Source organism: Cnephaeus nilssonii, assembly GCF_951640355.1.
Source record: "Cnephaeus nilssonii genome assembly, chromosome: 4".
Classification (NCBI taxonomy): domain Eukaryota; kingdom Metazoa; phylum Chordata; class Mammalia; order Chiroptera; family Vespertilionidae; genus Cnephaeus; species Cnephaeus nilssonii.
The window spans coordinates 38,972,861-38,993,808 of NC_137075.1; the positions used below are offsets into that span (position 1 = coordinate 38,972,861).

The 20,948-nt window shown below is 41.4% G+C and overlaps 1 protein-coding gene across 2 annotated transcripts in view; it reads right to left on the bottom strand.

Moving 5' to 3' along the window:
* The window catches only part of DPH6 (diphthamine biosynthesis 6), a 170,592-nt gene that overhangs the window by 130,202 nt on the left and 19,442 nt on the right, over nucleotides 1–20,948 (bottom strand). The window contains exon 4 of one of the 2 annotated variants that reach the window (XM_079768246.1): nucleotides 3,111–3,489. The exons of the other annotated variant lie outside the window; for it this stretch is intronic. Coding sequence (XP_079624372.1) covers nucleotides 3,304–3,489 — 186 coding nt within the window. The 3' untranslated portion in view covers nucleotides 3,111–3,303. Of the gene's footprint in view, nucleotides 1–3,110; nucleotides 3,490–20,948 lie in introns of those variants that run through there. 2 annotated transcript variants of the gene reach the window in all.

Sequence of the window (20,948 nt, forward strand, 5' to 3'; positions counted from 1 at the left end):
CAAAAGATGAGCTATTTTTAGCTCCCATTTTGAGGATGAGAAAGCAGGCTCGGAGATTAAGAAATGTGTTCAATATTACATAGTGAGTAGATGGAGAAGCTAAGATTTGGGTCATGCTCTTTTTACTAAAATACTTTTAGAAGCAAAATAAACTTAGCTCATGTAATTTTCTCTTCTAATCATAGCTAAATATGATGTCTGCTTTTATTATCACCTAATATCTTCATATAAAGTTGTATTTTACAACAAAAAAAATTAGCTATCAACATATATAATATAAAAGGTAACCAAAAAAGGGAGGAAGGAAAATCTAAAATTTAAATCAATGCTAATGAATGGCAAACATGCTAGTCATTGTGTGACTCCCTTGGTTTGAATTTAAATAATGTCATGTATAAAGCCTGGGCTACACAATTCAGGAACAAGTAAAAGTTAAGTTCTAGGCAGCCCACTCAGGCTCTAATTAAATAGAAGAAAGGAGTACAAAGGAACTAAATTATTTTTTAAAAAATACTCCTATTGGAACTCAACTTCAAAAAGATATTTCATGAAGAGACAGTACAGCTTGCAAGATTCCTCTATCTCAAATTACTCTGATGAATGTCTGATAAAACTTGAGATTTACCACTGGGTAACAACAAGAGGTAGCCAATAATTCTAAATGAAAACTCAGAATGGTCTTTTGTTCCCTTTGTTTAAAGTAAAGCCGCTAGTGAAAAACAAGAATGTCTACTTAGGAAAAAGGAGTCTCTTGTCTGGGCAAAAATTAAATTTAAACATCCTGCTCCTTACCTGAATATTCCAAATCCTCTACCTTAAACTACTGTTCTCTAAAAGACTATAGAGGGCACTGTTGCATCAGCTTTGAAGCTTTACAATAGAAGCTAGAAAAACTGTTGGTAATGTATAATTTCTTTAAAGAGTCAAAAATGCATGGAAATCTACTAGTCTAATATAAGGGGGAAAAACAAAATGTATGTTTTTCTAAAATAGGCTAGACTTCAATGGGGGGGAAAAAAAAAGGCTTAACAAAAACAACTGTCAAATTGAGAACACTGCACTGCACACATTTTGCATTTCCCTTTGTAGTGCTTTCACGAGAAAGGTAACTAATCATAGCACCTCCTTATCCAATAGAAACAGCACCCCAGTGCAGAATCCTCTTCACAATCAATAGCAAAATGAATGTGGCACCTCATGCAGTCCTTCCATAATTCTATCAGCAGAAAGAATGCAGTCTGTTTGCATACTTTTGTCTAAAAGGCCAATTCCATTTGTCCCCTGTTTGGGTAAAATAGCAGCTACAGATCAATCATTCTCACATGAAAGTAAACATACTACATAAAAACAAAACAAAACAAAAAAACAACAAAAAAGGATCAAAACTGAAATCTTCACCTTTTTTAAATTTAATTTTATTACACATAAAAACTCAAACTCAAAGCAAAATAGAAAAAGGAGTTTTCCCTCTTAAGCATGCATTTTGTGATATTGTGCAATAGTACTGAGATATAAAATAAATAAGTTACAATACTCACAAATCTTATAAGTACATATTGAATAGCATTCAATTAAGCTTCCATATATTTTCTGTTTTCTCACAGAATTTCTGTTACAATTCTTTGAAACTAAATTCAATTAAGTAGAGCCAAAGAGTTTTTAATACAATGTATTATAATAAGACTAGTATATAAAATATAAGGCTTCCTATTAAACAACTACCATTTAACTTTTTCCATTTATTTATTCACCAAAATTTTAAATTTCTGACACTACAAATAATACAAAACTAAAAGGAAAATTAAATTATTTTATTTTGGTAATTTAAAAATAATGTCCGAAACTGCTGAACTTCTGTAGAAACACTACTAATCTTCCCCATAAAAATTACAACATCATGACTAGGCAACTAGAGATAATATGTAAAATGAGAAAGCAGTATACTCTATTGATGCACATCAAACCATAATATGACATCACATGTTAGATAAATCACCATCAATACAGGTATCATCAGAAAACTAAGGCCTCCAATAAAGAATCCCAAATTCCCTAAGAAAACTGTATGCAACTCATTTTGTCACTCTCAAACTTCCAGAGAGATTAACACCTTCTCTGAAATTAAAGTGCAGAATTGTGAGAGTGTTAAAAAAATTCTTCAATAATACAGTAGCCTACTCATAAATCAAAAAGAGGAGAAGGGGCTTCAGATGGCATGCAGATTTCATTTTATTATAAAAGCCCTAGTTTAAAAAGTTATTTTCAACCAATAAAAGGCAAAAGTAAAGCATTGTTAAAGTGGCCATCACTGACTCTAAGGCTTTCACTTACTAATTTAATCAAAATGCTACTTGAGTATCAATTCCTTAAATTATTAATTTATGAGTTTTGCTTAGTCTCCTCCTGAGGCAAGGCAGGTTGTAGGTATGTTGAATGCATATAAATAAACAGAAAGCTTTTATTACTAGACTATTATAGTCTAATATACACTAAACTTAACAAAACAACCATTTTTAATGAACACTGAATACACAATCTTATGAACCAAGTTTATATAAACGGGCTATATAACTTAAAAAAACTGTAAGATTCTCTAGGAAGTAAAGGCACAAATTCAGAAAAATTAAACATAAGCCTATTGCTTTTCACTGATCTGATAAAATGCTTACAGCAGAATCAAAGTGCTGCTGTGACTATGAAGAGTTTGTCACATGCAATTTCAAAGAAATCTAAGAGAAAATGTCTTGAACTGTGAGAAAATTTATTTGCAATACTGCTTTCCATCTTCCATAAGGATGTTTGCAAAAAAAAACCAAAAAACAAAAAAAACAAAAATCAGGTAATGTCTTTTTAATATTCAGTATATTTAACTAGATATTTTAGTTTACTATTATAGAAAGAAACAGCATATTAAAATCAATTTTAGTTAACTCTAATTTATGCAAAGCTTGATTGTAAGCAATATCTGCTAAAAGGATTCAGCATTGTTGATTCATATACAAGCATTTTACTTAACTACATTGGATAATAGCAGTGCTCCTAAAGGAGTATAAAAAGCAAAGTGATTAGCAGTCATTACTGTTAATTAGTGCTCACATTACATTCCTTGGGATGAATCTCCTTTAAGTTGAGTACATGGAAAGTTTATTTTTGAAGAACTGCCAAACCTTACTAGGTAGGTATTAGAATAAGCCGTCAACTACCACTAAGCAGAATAAAAAACAGGGGCAGATCAGAATCCAATTAGTATGTAGAAGTTTTTAAACAGGAAAAGAGTTGAGGGGAATGAGTAAAACTGGAAACTCATACTTCACATTCTGCAATCTCACTGATAAAAGGAGGAAATGTGTGTTTATCAAACTTGCTGTGAGTGCACAGTTCATTTGGAGTCCTGTAAACAATCGCTCGACCGCCCATTTCCAAATGCATGTGAAAATCTTGGAGAGTCAGAGCATCATATTCAGCAAACAAGGTCACTCTAGTGATGCCCTGGAAATGGGAAATTAGGAAAACGTGGCAATCAGAGGTTTAGGGCTGACCAGAAAAAGCCCTGAGGCTGGCTTACCATCTTTCACCACCAGTCAGGCTGTCTCTGCTTATTCAGTATTAACACAACAGGGCTGCAAGTGAATGAAAAGAACTCCACACACCTAACTGGGACATAGGCTTTCTTGTTTAGAAAATGATAGGCATTTGTCACAGAAAAAAAAAGAAGAAGAAAAACTCAAACTCAGCTTTCAAGAACCAGCTCTGAAAGAAAAACAAGCTCCTGGTGAACCTTCAGAAAAGGACCTGGAGAATGGCGACATCCTGTTGATTATTGGGTTTCCTTTCTTCCTGTACCATTCTGTACATTTTAAAATGGAGTCCAAATATTCAACAAAGAGGTCTGAAAGCATGCTTGCTATAAGAAAGAAATTTTAAAATCCAAATGTGCAAAAATTATTTAAACACTTTTAGTACTTTAAGAAAGAGTGCCATATATATATATATATATATACACACACACACACATATATATATATATATATATATATATATATATATATATATACACACATATATATATGTCCTTCAGACATTTTATATTCCCTACACATATATTTGGACAAATATATTTACAAAAATGTAATTATATATATTTTTGGTAATCCATTTCCTTCTCTTAATATATACAGATATATTTCTGCAACTTCCTTTTTGATGCTATACAGTATGTCACTATTTTCTAAATCTAAGAGTGTATCCTTTGTTTTTTCCTTAGAATAAATTCCCCAAAGTGGAATGGCTTAGTAAAGAGACAGTGCATTTTTTTTGTATCTGATGAGTTCTGTGAAATTACCCTCAGAAAGGCTTAACCAATTTACAGGGCTACTAGCAGCACATGAGGGTAAGCCATTTTTCCAACCCAATAGCATCTCTAGATCTGTGAAAATGGTATCTGCAATTTTGAGTTAGTGAGGTTGAACATTTTTGTACTTTGAAATTTCTTTCTCTTTGAAATGCCTGTTCATGTCCTTATCCCATTTCTTTATTTGGAAGCCAGCTTTTAAAAATACCATAGCTAGGGATTCCTTATCAAACGATACCTTAGAGGATCACCAGAAAGATTATTTTAAAGAGGAGATAGTGATTGTATGATATTGAATAATCCTGTTAAGGTCTGTAACTTTGGATAAAACTATTTTAAAACATATTAGAGAAGGGGCTGTCACAACCCACCCAAAAAGAAAACTCAAAATTTAAAAACTGATTTTAATTTTGCAAATATCACCTGAAGCTACCTTTGCTTTCCTTAAAGAGGAAAATCTGGCATCATCAGCAATGTTTTGTTGTTGCTGTTATCTTTTTCACTTTCATATTATTCCAGGGAACAGTATGAATATTCAAAAAATTCAAATTGCCTTATTAGCTATTTTTATACGTCAAGAAAATAGATTCTAACTATGAGTGATTGACAAGTTCCTCACACTATTATCTTGGATCAAGAACTTAATTAAAATGTGTCATTCTGGAGAAAAGTACCAAGTATAAGAAAAAAATAAAAAATTCCCTTGACCCCAAAAAGTCCATTCAATTTAGGACTTCTTCTCAAGGAACCAAGAAACTGGCAAAGTAATAAAATATATGAATTCTTAATTCATATTCAGAAACAGGTACAAAATAGAATGTAATTTTAAGCTGCAGATAATGTCTTCTCTTTTTTAGACAAACAATAGTTTAAAAACTTGAAAAGCTGTTCCTACAAAGTGCTTCCCAAACTATGTTAAGAACCACTTTTTTAAAAATTTTCTAAACCTTTAAAGACTGTAACTTCTGTAAAATACAATTAAAATGAGTTACCAAAAATTAAATTTTAAGAGGATATAAAATACAAGGCCAAATTTTAATTATTAAAGTCAACACATATAAAATTACTCTCAATGATTATAAAAGTTTCTCAATGCTTAGTTTCAATTTCTATAAATAGCTGACCTTGGACCAATAACAAACACTTCATGGACTAACACCAGTCCCTGACCACACTTTGAGTAGCAATGATCTAAAATTACTGTGAGCTCTGAAATGAAATGAGATCAAACACTGATACATCACTTTGATCTTAATGACCCCACTCCCCTTTATCAAACCACATGCCTGCCCCTCTGACTCACTGTTAAGTAACACATGCCTTACTGGTTTATATGTGTACTACATATGTATTGTAATATGGTAATATCTGTATGAATTAATATAAATATGATGCTGGGAGGCAGCAGAGCACTGTGATTAAAAGTACATATTCTACCACTTTTGAGCTGTGTAACCTTGAACAAGTTACTTAAGTTCTCCGATCTCAGTTTACTTATCTGCAAAAAGGGATAATAAACCAGGGTTGATATAAGGATAAATCAGAATACAATGTATAGAGCATATAACAGTGCCTGGCAAGTAGTACTACATAAACAACAGCAATTATCCTGTCTAATAAAGAGGGAATATGCTAATTGACCATCACGCCATCGCAAAGATGGCAGTGGCCACAGCCAATAAGGAGGGAATATGCTAATTGACTGCCCCGCCCTCAAAGATGGCAGCACCCACAGCCAATAAGGAGGGAATATGGTAATTGTCACGCCCTCAAAGATGGCGGCACCCACAGCCACAAGATGATGGCGCCCAGTCCCCTCAGCCCTGCCACACGCCTGCCTCCAGAGTTCCCCACTCCCCTCAGCCCCCCAGCTGCCCAGGGCCAGCCCAAGGTGCAGGCAGCCCTCGGATGGCAGCTGCCCAGCCGCCCAGGGCCACCCAAGGCTCAGGTAACCAGGGCCAGCCAAGGCTTGCGCTGCTGGCAATGGCAGCAGCAGAGGTGTGATTGGGGCATTGCCTTCCCCTGATTGCCGGGTCGCCTCCTGCCCCTGAGAGCTCCCGGACTATGAGAGGGGTCAGGCCGGGCTGAGGGACCTCCCCTCCATTGCACGAATTTTCATGCACCGGGCCTCTAGTTATTACAATAAGACAAAAATAATTGAAAATTTCATATGGCTCTGGTTTTACTAACAATCAATATAAAGAAGAAACCAAATGAGCTGCATGATTTACAGTAAAAGTACAGCTCCATACAATAAAAACTGTCCAATATTTATAGTAAAGCAAACTATTAAAAAGACTAAGTCCTGAGAGAAATTTCACCCTTGGATCACCATAAAGTTGAATGTGTGATATGGTGAAAATTCTTAACAGCTTCCCTAAAACAACATACAACAAAAAATTTTGAGCACCTCATATGGACAAGGTGCCATGATGGTCATTGCAGAGTATCCAAAGTTAAAAAACATAGTCTCTGCTTTCAAGAGGTTATAAACTAACAAGGAAGATATATTATACTAGAGGCCCAGTGCACAAAATTCGTGCACTGAGGGGTTGTCCCCTCAGCCTGACCTATGCCCTCTCGCAGTCTGAGACCCCTCGGGGGATGATCCCCCCCAGGGCCTAAGCCAGCAGTTGGACATCCCTCTCCCAGTCTGGGATCCCTCTCGCAGTCCGGGACCCCTCGCTCCTTACCACCCACCTGCAAGCTGCTTCTTACCGCTCAGTTCGCTGCTCCTTACTGCTGCCGCGGAGGTGGGAGAGGTTCCCGCCACCACCACTGCACTCGCCAGCCTTGAGCTTCTGGCTGAGCAGTGCTCCTCCTGTGTTGAACATCTGCCCCATGGTGGTCAGTGCACATCATAGCACCCTATCGTTCTGCTGGTCAGTCAATTTGCATATTAGGGTTTTATTATATAGGACTACAGGCCCGATGCATAAAATTCGTGCAAGGGGTTCGGCCCTCGTAGCCGCGGCGGCTTGCCTCGGCCCTTGCAACCCCGGCTTCATCCGGAAAGTCATCCAGAAGGACGTTGGAAGGTTGTTCAGCTGTCCGGTCTAATTAGCATATTATACTTTTATTATTACAGATATAGAAAAAGTTGTGTAAAACAGGGCATAATGTAATAACTACCCAAAAGAGTAACTAAATGCTAGAGAAATTCAAAATAAGAAAGCTACACTTGAGGAAATCAGGAACAATGCCTTTTCTATCCTTATCATTCTCTCCTTCAACATAAAATCCAAAGACCTATTAAGAACCTGCCAAAATACATAAGCGTCCACGTCTATTTTACCTTTTTTGGTCCCCATCACTTCTTACTTAAAATTTTAAGATGCTGTTTTGCACTTTATTATCTGTGAGATCTTCATGTCCTTGTAAGATGCACAGCATGCTGGGCTGTGCTCAGGTGCTACCTCCATGCTACTCTCCTCTTCACTCTTTGGAAATCCCATAAGCCCACTGACCTCACAGTGCACAGCACAGTATGTATTACAGGCTCAGAGGACAACTGATTCGTGACTTGAGTAGTCATGAATACCCTCAGGCTACAAAGCTTTCTGCAAGATGGTTAAAACAGTAGTTCTTAAACTTCTGAAGAGAACAGACCACTGTGAGATTATGATAGAATACAGGATCTCTCCCAGAAAATTTAAACAAAATTTTAGAGTTCAAAACACCTTTCCTCTCTAGTTAAGAAATACTGTCTTAAAGTATCACATTATCCTGCATTGAAGTCCACTAGACTGATTCTTATTAGCACTGGGTGATCAAGTCTGGGATATCTGACCACTCAAATCAGTAGGTGAGGGTAAAGGTAGTCAGAAAAATAACTATGAGACCAATAAATATTATTAAAGGAGCCAAATTGTGAAAGGCTCAAAAGGAAAGACCAGGGGTTATTTACCAAATGATTATGATTCTCCTTCTCCTCCTCATCTTTCTGCAAAATCTATCTATCTATCTATATAAAAGCCTAAGTGACCGGCCGACCAGCCAGTAGCTATGACGTGCACTGACCACAATGGGGCAGATTATCAATGCAGGAGCAGAAACCACACGCATTGAAAGATGGAGTAGTCTGATGAATCTTAGAGGGAAGCGGGGAGGGCAGGAAGAGATAACCAAAGATCTTATATGCATACTAAAGGCCTGGTACACGGATTCATGCACTGGTGGGGTCCCTTGCAGGGATCGGGCCGAAAGCAGCCCAGCGCACGGATTAATGCACTGGTGGGGTCCCTCGGCCTGGCCTGCAGGGATCGGGCCAAAATCGGCTCTCTGACATCCCCCGAGGGGTCCCGGATTGCAAGAGGGCTCAGGCCAGGCCTCTAGTTACTATATAAAAAAGAATCCATAAGAGAACTGGTGTTATGAATTCTTTGCAATGTCTCTAGAACCAATCTTATAGTAGGTAGCAAAGAATTCTGTACAAGGGAAATAATGAATGTCTAAGAGATAGTTGTTTCTTCTTCTCATTTGTCAACTTCTTTTTACAGAAATACACAATGATCAATATTAGCTGAATTTTGTCAAGGTTAGATAGGCTTAATTTTGTTCAGTAAATTTAATTTAACAACAGTTCACTAAGTACCCAGTGTGTGCAAGTAAGTACACAAAGTACCCACAAAGCCCAGCACTGTAAATTCTATGAATAAGTGTGATACAATTCTGCTGACATTGAGAAGTAACTGTTCTTACATACAGGAGTACATATAATAGCCCAATCCACTACCTTTGGACATTCAAAAAGCCATTTTTTAAAATCTCTTAATTTTTCATATACTCCTTCAAAATTCTAAATTCCCTAAACTCAGTTCATATAACGTTCAATGGAATTTCCTGATTGAGACTTTTTACAAAACAGTTAATAGAAAACAGGCTGCTTCAATTTTAAAAACAAGCATAGAGCTAGATCCTAAAAGAACACACCAAAATAACTTTTAATAGAAAGAAAGCATCTATTAATAAGAGCCTTTGTCATCTCTGAGTTCACTTATTTATCTTCTTTCAAAACAAACCATGCTTCAGTTTATTCATGTAGGGAACTAGATAGGAAACATTAATTCTCTTGGAAGGCTGAGTTATTTGACTGAAAGAGTCTAAAAAAGACTCAGGAGGGACAAAAATTATAGGCAACAAATGTCAAAGGATAAATTCAATCCACTATATAATATAAATTTGCCCCCATTAAAATCTCTTTTACAATTTGAACAATTACCATTCTTTTTCTTCTCTGCATTAACATACTAATAAAGTCAAGAGGAATTACACTCATCTCAATGCCAACTTGCAGCTACTATTTAATAATAATATACTAATGGAACTTGGTATGCCATGAAAAAAAAAAGACTTTATTCAGCTGCACTGGATTATTTTGGAAGCAAGGGGCTAAAAAAAATGGGGGAGGGGGGGTAGAGGAAACCTAAGGCTAGCATGAAATTGGTAGGCTAAGAAAAAAGGAAAAAACTATCTTAAACAGCATCAATATTTCTAGAAACCTAAAGAGGCTCTCATATATTTTCTCATTTATCCTCAAAACAGAGAAATAAAACAAGGAAGATATATCCACATTTTACAAATGGAATAACTGAATTCCAGAGGAGAATAGTAGAACACAATGTCTTTAGAATCCAAGAGCTGTATGGAGTCCCATAAGAAATAAAAAAAGAATGAAATACAGTACCTGCCCCTCAAGGTACTTATAATCTTTAAAGAAAAACCCACAATATAAAATAAAACAAAAACAAAAAACCAGTAGCTCTGTATGTAAAGATTAAGTACACAAAAGAGGTACAATGTTTTTAAAAGGTTCCAGGGAAGAAGATACTATACTCAGTGGGGCACATCAAGAAAGATCAAAAAGGAGATGCCATGCAAAAGAAGGAATTGGAGAGGAAAGCTAATTCTCACTAAAATATAACACTATGCAGGAAAGACAGAAACTATGTGGGGGAATAAGTTTAATTTAGGGTGGAACATAGGTTCTATGTAGAGAAATACTGGATGGGAAAAGATAAAATATAAGTTCAAGTCATATTGCAGAGCATCTAACGAATCGATGGTAAGCAACAAAAATTTATGATGAAGAGACTAATATGACTGAATCTACACTTTAGGGAGATTGTAGGTAGGAGTTTGCAGGATAAGACTGGAGAAAGATCCTAAGAAGAATACAAGAAGTCAATTAATTTACAGTCAATTAATTAAGCCAGGTTTAATCTGACATGGTGCCCAAAAGCCTACAGAAGCTATTAAGACTCTATATTATGTAATTCTCTTTCTTTGGAGTGTCTTTATCTGGTTTTGAAATTAGTGTAATGCTAGCCTCATAAAAAGAGCCTGGAGTTGTTCCTTCTTGGATTTTTTGGAATAGTTTGAGGAGGATAGGTGCTAGTTCTTCGAACGTTTGGTAAAACTACCCTGTGAAGCCCTACAGACCAGGGCTATAACATCAATTATTATAGGCCTATTCAGGTTTTCTGATTCTTCCTCAGTTTTGGAAGACTGTATTTTTCTAGGAATTTGTCCAGGTTGTCCAGCTTGTTGGCATATAGTTGTTCATAGTATTTTCTTACAATCCTTTGTATTTCTGTGGTATCAGTTGCTACTTTCCCTCTTTCATTTCTGATTTTATTTACTTGGGTCTTCTCTCTTTGTTTCTTGATGAGTCTGGCTAGCAGTTCATCAATCTTATTTATCTTTTCAAAGAACCAACTCTTGGTTTCATTAATCTTTTGTATTGTTATTTTAGTCTCAGCCAATATTCCTGATGAACACATGTTATAATCCTCAATAAAATTGGATCCAAAAATATATTAAAAAGATCATACACCATGACCAAGTGGGATTTATTCCAGGGATGCTAGGCTGGTACAATATTCCCAAATCAATAAATGTGATACATCACATAAACAAATTGAAAGATAAAAATCATATGATCATATCAATAGACGCAGAAAAAGCATTGGACAAAATCCAACATCCATTTTTGATAAAAACTCTCAGCAAAGTGGGAATAGAGGAATCATACTTCAACATAATAAAGTCCATATATGATAAAGCTACAGCCAATATCATACTCAATGGGCAAAACTAAAACTATTTCCCCTAAGAACAGGAACAAGACAGGGATGTTCACTTCACCACTTTCATTCAACATAGTAATGGAAATTCTAGCCACAGCGATCAGACAAGAAGAAAAAATAAAAGAATCCAAATTTAAAAGGAGGAGGAAACTGTCATTATTTACAGATGACATGTATATTGTATACACACAAAAAAAACACTAAAGACTCCACCAAAAAAAAAATCTAGATTTAATAAATGAATTCAGCAATGTAGCAGGATACAAAATTAACATACAGAAATTTATGGCATTTTTATACACCAATAATGAACTCTCAGAAAGAGAAACTAAACAATGCCATTTACCACTGCAACAAAAAAAGGTAAGATACTTAGGAATAAACTTAACCAAGAAGTAAAAGACCTGTACTCAGAAAATTATAGGACATTGAAAAAAGATTGAAGAAGATATAAATAAGTGGGAGAATATACCGTGTTCATGGATTGGTAGAATTAACATCATTAAAATGTCCATACTGCCCAAAGCAATCTATACATTCAATATAATCCCTATTAAAATACTAATGGCATATTTCTCAGATCTAGAATACTCCAAAAATGTTTATGGAACCAAAAAAGACCCTGAATAGCCACAGCAATCTGGTGAAAGAACAAAGTTGGAGGGATCACAATACTGGATATCAATCTATACTATAAAACTACTGTAATCAAAACAGCCTAGCAAAGAACAGGCATATAGATCAATGGAACAGAACAGAGAACCCAGAAATCAACCCAAGCTATTATACTCAACTAGTAGCCCGGTGCACGAAATTTGGGCTAGATCCAGACTCAGCCAGCCCCACCCTTGTCAAGCCCCGCTGGGCTAGATCCAGACTCAGCCAGCCCCACCCTTGTCAAGCCCCGCTGGGCAGGGGGCATAGCCTCAGGTCCCCTGGCCTGGCGCCAGGATTGGGGGCGTGCTTTGAGGTCCCCCGTCAAGCCCCACCAGGTGGGGGACACGGCCTGAGATCCCCTGTCAAGCCCCGCTGGGTGAGGGGCATGGCCTGAGGTCCTCGTCAAGCCCCGCTGGGTGGGAGGCATGGCCTGAGGTCCCCCAGCCTGACGCCAGGGCAGGGGGCATGGCCTGAGGTCCCCTGTCAAGTCCCACTGGCAGAAGGATGCAGCCTCAGGTCCCCCGTCAAGCCCCGCTGGGTGGGGGGCGCGGCCTGAGTTCCCCCGACCCAGCACTGGGGTTGCACCTTGAGGTCCCCCGTCAAGTCCCACTGGGTGGGGAGCATGGCCTGAGGTCCCCTATCAAGCCCAGCCAGGCAGGGGGGCACAGCCTCAGGTCCCCTGACCCGGTGCTGGGACAGGGGGCGCGGCCTGAGGTCCCCTGTCAAGCCCTGCCGGGTGGGGGATGCGGCCTGAGGTCCCCTGTCAAGCCCTACCGGGACATGGGAGGGTGTAGCCTCGGGTCCCTGCTGATTCTCGTTAAGGCTCCTTATGGGAACTTGGCTTCACTGTGGGTGCAGCCATCTTTGTGATGGAGTGATGGTCAATTAGCATATTCCCTCTTTATTAGATAGGATATCTGACAAAGGAGGCATGATCATACAATGGAGTTAAGACAGTCTCTTCAATAAATGGTGTTTGGAAAATTGGACAGGTACATGCAAAAAAATAAAACTAGACAACCAACTTACACCATACACAAGAATAAAATCAAAATGGATAAAAGACTTAAATGTAAGTCATGAAACCATAAAAAATCCTAGAAGAAAATGTAGGCAGCAAAATATTAGACATCTCACGTAGCAGAATTTTCACTGATACATCACCTAAGGCAAGGGAAATAAAGGAAAAAATAAATAAATGGGCCTACATTAAAATAAAAAGCTTCTGTACAGCAAGAGAAACCAGAATCAAAATGAAAAGGGAACCCACTGTATGAGAGAACATATTTGCCAATGATACATCTGTTAAGGGGTTAATTTCCAAAATATATAAAGTATTCATACAACTCAAAAGAACACAAACAACCCAATTAAAAAATGGTCAGAGGACCTAAATAGACAATTCTCCAACAAGGACATACAAATGGCCAAGAAACATATGAAAAAAAGGCTCAATATCACTAATCATCAGAGAAATGCAAATTAAAATGACAATGCGGTACCACCTCACACCTGTCAGAATGGCTCTCATCAATAAAACAACAAACAACAAGTGCTGGTGAGGATGTGGAGAAAAAGGAACCCTAATACACTGCTGGTGGGAAAGCAGACTGATACAACCACTATGGAAAACAGTGTGGAGTTTCCTCAAAAAATTAAAAATGGAACTGACATTTGACCCAGTGATCCCACTTCTAGGAATATATACTAAGGAGCCTGAAACACTAATCAGAAAGAATATATGCACTCATACGTTCATAGAACATTATTTACAACAGCTAAGCTCTGGAAACAGCCCAAGTTCCTATCAGCAGATGAGTGGATAAAAACGGCGGTACATTTACACAATGGAATACTATACAGCTATAATAAAGAACTATGTCTTACCCTTTGAAACAACATGGAGGGACCTGGAGGTTATTATGCTAAGCAAAATAAGCCAGTCAAAGAAAGACAAATATCACATGATCTCACTTATATGTGGAATCTAATTTATAAAATAAACTGAATAACAGAATAGATCCAGAGACATGGAAGCATGTAAGAAACTGATGATTTTCAGAGGGAAGGGTAAATCTACTTTTGCTCCACCCTGTATTTGTGATATATAGCTATAATAATTCTGATTATCAACATTTCCCAGTGAAAGCTGAATAAATTAGCTATGGAACTGTCAGTTTATAAGGTACCTTACATAGAATTTGTATCACTTTTAATTTAAATGCTAGTGGCCCGGTGCACGAAATTCATGCACATTAAAAGGGGATTAATTAGAGGAAATAATTTAATATTGCTATTTGCCCTTTCTCTATAATAGAAGTGTCAGAGATGAAAGAAAATTAGTAAAATGCATATGAAAACCTTCCTCCTGTCAGAGTCTGGGGTGCACCACGGGACCCAGAGTCAAGTCCCCACCCACCCACATGCGCCTCAAAATTGCGTGAGACTCAGACCTGGCCGGTCCCCCGCCCCCATTGGGCTAGATCCAGACATGGCCAGTCCCACCCTTGTCAAGCCCCGCCGGGCAGGGAATGTAGCCTCAGGTCCATTGGCCCGGCGCCAGGATGGGGGGCATGGCCTGAGGTCCCCCAGCCAGACCGGGGCGGGGGGGCATGCCTGGAGGTCCCCTGTCGAGCCCCGCCAGGTGGGGGACATGGCCTGAGATCCCGTCAAGCCCTGCTGGGTGGGGGGCATGGCCTGAGGTCCCCCATCAAGCCACGCCAGGTGGGGGGGCACAGCCTCAGGTCCCCCGGCCCGGCACCAGGAGGGGGGCACAGCCTCAGGTCCCCTGTCAAGCCCCACCGGCAGGGGGGTGCAGCCTCAGGTCCCCTGTCAAGCCCTGCTGGGTGGGGGGCGTGGCCTGAAGTCCCCCGTCAAGCCCCGCCAGGCAGGGGGGTGCAGCCTCAGGTCCCCTGGACTGGTGCTGGGACAGGGATTGCGGCCTGAGATCCCCTGGCCTGGTGCCGGAGTGGGGGGCGCGTCCTGAAGACCCCTGTCAAGCCCCACCTGGTGGGGGGCGTGGCCTGAGGTTCCTGGACCTGGTGCCAAGGCGGGAGGCGCGGCCTGAAGTCCCCTGTTAAGCCCCACCCAGGCGGGGGGTTGCGGTCTGAGGTCTCCTGGCCTGGTGCTGGGGTGGGGGGCATGGCCTGAAGTGCCCTGTTAAGCCCCACCTGGTGGGGTGCACGGCCTGAGGTCCCCCAGCCTGGCGCTGGGGTGGGGGAAGCAGCCTGAGGTCCCCTAGCCCAGCACCAGGATGGGAAGCACACCTTGAGGTCCCCTGTCAAGACCTGCCGGGTGTGGGGCATGGCCTAAGGTCCCCTGTCAAGCCCTGCAGGTGGGGGGTGTGGCCTGAGATCCCTGGTCAAGCCCTGCCGGGTGGGTGACAAGGCCTGAGGTCCCCTGTCACGCCCCACGGGGGCAGGGGAGGGCGTAGCCTCAGGTCCTAGCTGATTGCTCATTAAGACTCCTTAAGGGAACTTGGCCTCAGCTGTGGGTGCAGCCATCTTTGTGATGGAGTGATGGTCAATTAGCATATTCCCTCTTTATTAGATAGGACTAGAGGCCCGGTGCACAAAATTTATGCATGGGGGGAGCGGGTGTGTGTCTCTCAGCCCAGCCTGCACCCTCTCCAATCTGGGACCCCTTGAGGGATGTCCAACTGCCTGTTTAGGCCCGATCCACCAGGCAGTCGGACATCCCTCTCACAATCCAGGACTGCTGCCTCCCAACCACTCACCTGCCTGCCTGCCTGATTGCCCCTAACCGCTTCTTCCTGCCAGCTTGATTACCCCCTAACCACTCCCCTGCCAGTCTGATAGATGCCTAACTGCTCCCCTGCCAGCCCGATTGCCCCTAACTGCCCTTCCCTGCCAGCGTAGTCCCCCCCAACTGCCCTCCCCTGCAGACCTGGGTCCCCCCAACTGTCCTCCCCTGCAGGCCTGGTCGCCCCCAACTTCCCCCCTCTGCTGGTCTGGTCGCCCCAACTGCCCTCCCTGCCGGCCTGGTCCCTCCTAATGGCCCCCCCTTGCTGGCCTGATTGCCCCCAACTTCCCCCCCCTGCTGGCCTGGTTGCCCCTCACTGCCCCCCCTCTGCCGGCCTGAGTCACACTTCACTGCCCCCCCTACCAGCCTGGTTGCCGCCAACCTCCCCCCCTGCCAGCCTGGTCGCCCCACACAGCCTGCTGTTCAATCGTTTGGTCATCCCTCATTAACCCCCCTACCGGCCTTGTCACCCTGTGCAGCCTGCTGTTCGGTTGTTACTGTGAGGGTGTCCTGACCAATTTGCATATTACCCTTTTATTAGTACAGACTAGAGGCCCGGTGCACAAATTCATGCATGGTTGGGGTCCCCAGGGGGGTGGGGCGGGACGTGATCAGCCCTCTGGGCGGGCAGTGGGATGCCCTTGCGGCCTGGGATCAGGATTTGTCCTGCTGACTTTTGCACCGGTTGTCGAGAGCCAACTGACAGCCACTTTCATATTGTTTCTTCCTTGCGGAGCATCTAGGGAGGGGATGCGGCAGCGGTCCCTGAGGCCGACTTCCAGGAGGCTTGCTAGCACTGTCGGGATCGTGCCGGTGGCGCTGGTCCATCGGTGCCTGGCCCATTCCCCAGAGATTGGACCTGCAGGACTACTGAGGGAGGGAGTAAGTGGCTGCCACTGGGCTGGTGGGCCGCCAGGACGGGTCTCAGCTGAGCAGTGCTCCCACTGTGGAAGCGCACTGATCACCAGGGGGAAGCTCCTGTGTTGAGCGTCTGCTCCCTGGTGGTCAGTGCGCATCATAGCAACCAGTCATTGCGGTCATTCGGTCAATTAGGCTTTTATATATATAGATCAGCATCAAGCCCCTTTAGTCTACCTCTTCAATGTCCCATCTTTACCTTGCCCACTGCTATTCCTCTAGTTCACGTCCTTCACAATCTTTCAGCTAGCCTTACTATCTCAATTTTCTATTTGAACTCATTTCCAGAGTTCCACTTCTCTAATCTATCTTCTTCCACTATCATTGTTCAACCTAATGATTTTGAAGTTCCCTTCAAGCATACAATTCTATATAATTCCTTTTGCAAAATCCTTTCAAATTTATTTTACCAGTAAGAAATATATGTAACAGCCTAGCATACACATAATACATACACACACACACACACACACACACACACACACACGTTTCACAAAATAATTAACCTTACTACCCACAATGCATTATGATATTTTCTATTTTATTCTACAAAAAGTTTCTTAAAAAATATATGATAGCATAGTCAGGGAAAGAAACAAAAAACTTAATAGGACACATGCACCAAAGACTAAAAAGCATAAAGAAAGTAATTTGAAAGACAAGTTAAATATACAGAGCACACTTTAAAATATATAGAGTAGATGATAAAATGGAAAGAAATCTATAGTTCGTAGAAGAGAGGAACACAAGGACATAAACATAAGCCAATTGTTTAATTTATAGAGGCACTGAATCAGGCAAAAGATAAAAAGAAAGAGTATATATGTGTATGAATACACTCACATTCATTGATACCAAGTGGAAAAAATTCAAGGTTGAGGAAACAGAATGATAATTTTGCTAGAATGAGGGAATCACATTTTCTACACTTTAGGGGGGAATCTATAGATTAAGATTCTAAACCTGTGATAAGTTTTAAAACTGTAATAAATAACATTTTTTTCTCCCAGACATATCTTCCTTGTGTATTTTCTCATGCATGCCTGGCTTTATCTTCTGCAAGGGCCAGGCATGGCATAGCCTTAATAAAGCCACACCTGGGAGTCAAAATGATGCTGGTCTGCGCTAATTCCAACTCTTCTGTTTAGAGCTCCCAGAATCAATACTAGCAAAGCACTTCTTGTGCCAAGGGACCAGGTTTAATGTCCAAAATCTTGGGAACAGACAGGGCTTGAGGCAAGCTGTGCAATTCTGAAGAGCCAGGAGCAATCTGTACCGGGCTATGTGCCTGTTTATTTAGCACTATATCTGGGTACTTTCTGCAAATATTAAGGCTATCTTATATGTTCCTCCCACTCCAAATCTTTTGGATATGCCTGAAGCCACCCAATGACTTAGAGTGTTCTCCCTTCCCCAAGATTCAAAGTGAAAGATATGAACAAAGTAATTTTCCAACATAAGTAGGTTTTCTAACATGCAGATACCAAAAATGATTTGAAAAGTATCTGATCAGCACTTTTATAAAATACTAGAGGCCCTGTGCATGAAATTCGTGCACTGGGGGGGGGGGGGGAGGGCTGTCCCTCAGCCCAGCCTGGACCCTCTCCAATCTGGGACCCATTGGAGGATGTCCAACAGGGATCGGACCTAAACCAGCAGTCAGACATCCCTCTCACAATCCGGAACTGCTGGTTCCCAACCGCTCGCCTGCCTGCCTGCCTGATTGCCCCTAACCACTCCCCTGCCAGCCTGATCGACACCTAACTGTTCCCCTGTTGGCACGATGGCCCCCAATTGCCCTCCCCTGCCAACCCAGTTACCCCCAACTGCCCTTCCCTGCTGGCCCAGTCACCCCCAACTGCCCTCCCCTGCTGGCCCGGTCACCACTAACTGCCCTCCCCTGCTGGCCTGGTCCCCCACAACTGCCCTCCCTCTCTTGCAGGCTCAGTTGCCCCCAAATCCCCTCCCCTGCCAGCCTGGTCACCCCCAACTGCCCTCCCTTGCTGACCTGGTCGCCCCTAACTGCCCTCCCCTGCTGGCCTGATCACCCACAACTGCCCTCCCCTGCCGGCCATCTTGTGGTGGCCATATTGTGACCACATAGCGGCGGCCATCTTGTGTGAGGGTGTGATGGTCAATTTGCATATTACCTTTTTATTATATAGGATTCTGCAGCTGGAAAATTTTCTTGGTACACTAAGTGGTTACACTGCCAAATCTAATGGATACCTTATTTTGAAAAGTTTCACTATAATGCCCATTCCATTTAAGCTTCTAAATGGAAAAACAAAAATAAAATGAAATTACCAATAATTTTATATCATATGTTTAACAATGTTATGGCTCCTCTGCATTATATAAATTATTACATTTAAAACATTGATAGATTTTGGACTAATTTGTTCAACAATGCTTTAAAAGCCAGCCATATGCCAGGAATCCTGCTTGACAATAGAGATTTAAAATGAAGAACACTGAGCATATCTATGAGGGTCTCACAATCTAGCAAGAGATAGCCATATAAACAATCCTAGCAATGTCCTGAGAAGCACAGCAAGGTATAGACAAGCTGCTATGGAAGAGACAAGAGATGCTAAATTAGAGCTGGTTTCATAGAAGGGTATGAAAGAAGAAGGGGTTCTTTAGAAAAACAAAAAGATAAGGATACAGAAAAGCATAGGCAGAAACTCAGATGTGAAGAACAATCTCCTAGAAATGTAGGTAGTTCAGTATAACTTGAACCCAGAAGCTTTTGTAGGATTGCAAGGACGAGTTCTTTTTTCTTAAAAAAAAAAAAAAAATTTTATATATATATATATATATATATATATATATATATATATATATATATATATATATATACACACACACACACACACACACACACACACACACACACACACACACAAACAGGGAATATGCTATTTAGCCAGGCGTCACGACCACTCAGGAGGAGCTGCGTGCACAGATGGGCGGGAGGGGACTGCGTGCCACCCCCAGCCCCAGCGGCCGATGGGAGGCTGGGGCTGGGCCGGAAGGGAGACACATCACACAGGAACGCCTGCCCCCACCCCAGCGGACACAAACGCGGCGGCTGGGGGCATGTTCCGAGCGCCCGCCGTGCACCTTGGAGCACGCCCCCACCCCAGCCGACACAATGCAGCGCTACGTGGGTCAGGTGCAGGTCCCGGCACCCCGCGGGGCGCCTCCTTGTGCAATTTCAATCGAGAGAGAGAGAGAGAGAGAGAGAGAGAGAGAGAGAGAGAGAGAGAGAGAGAGAGAGAATGAATTGATTTCAGAAAGGAAGGGAGAGGGAGAGAGAGGAAAACATCCATGCTGAGAGAGAATCAATGATCAGCTGCTTCCTGCACGCCCCACACTGGGATTGAGCCCGAAACCCGGGCATGTGTCCTGACCACCAGGAATAGAACCATGACCTCCTGGATCATAGGTTGAAGCTCAACCACTGAGCCAGGTTGCAGGACCTCTTCTTAAAGATTCTTGTGTTAGGCTAATATGTTTGGTCTTTATCTTAATAGTGGGTCATTTAAATATTTATACAAATCAGCTGACAACAATATGGTAGAAGGGATAGATGGAGCACAGAATACAATACTGAGGGCAAGTTGACTAGTTAGGAGACTTGCACACTATAGATGAAAAACAGTAACAGTGGGAATAAAGTCATAGAAATGTCAACATGGTCTATAGATCTGATGGTGGTGGCTGGGGTAAGAGGGGACTGATAAAAATTGGAAGTCTAATAGTGAGGCTCATGTTAGACTTAGGTAGTGGGATACATCATGATGCTTTTAACTAAGAGGGGCAGACAGGAAATGAAGCATGTTTTGTTAAAAAAAATTATGAATACATTTTGAACTTGTTAAGTTTATCATGCAAATATGCTATTAAGGGGAAGAAATCATAAGCAACTGAATGTATAGGTCCTAGAGTATAAGCTTACAGTTGTGGCCCCAATGGTCAACTATTTTTGAAAGTAGTAAGATGAAAGAAAGGAAGAAAAGAGAGAGGAGGAGAGAAAGAGAGAGATATTGAAAGGAAAACCATCTAGGATGGTTCCGTAGTTTGTAAACAGTTGGAAGCTATTTATTTTCAGGAAAAGTCTTGCTCTCTGCTGCCCTGCCACAGTTCACCCTTGTACCAGCAATAGC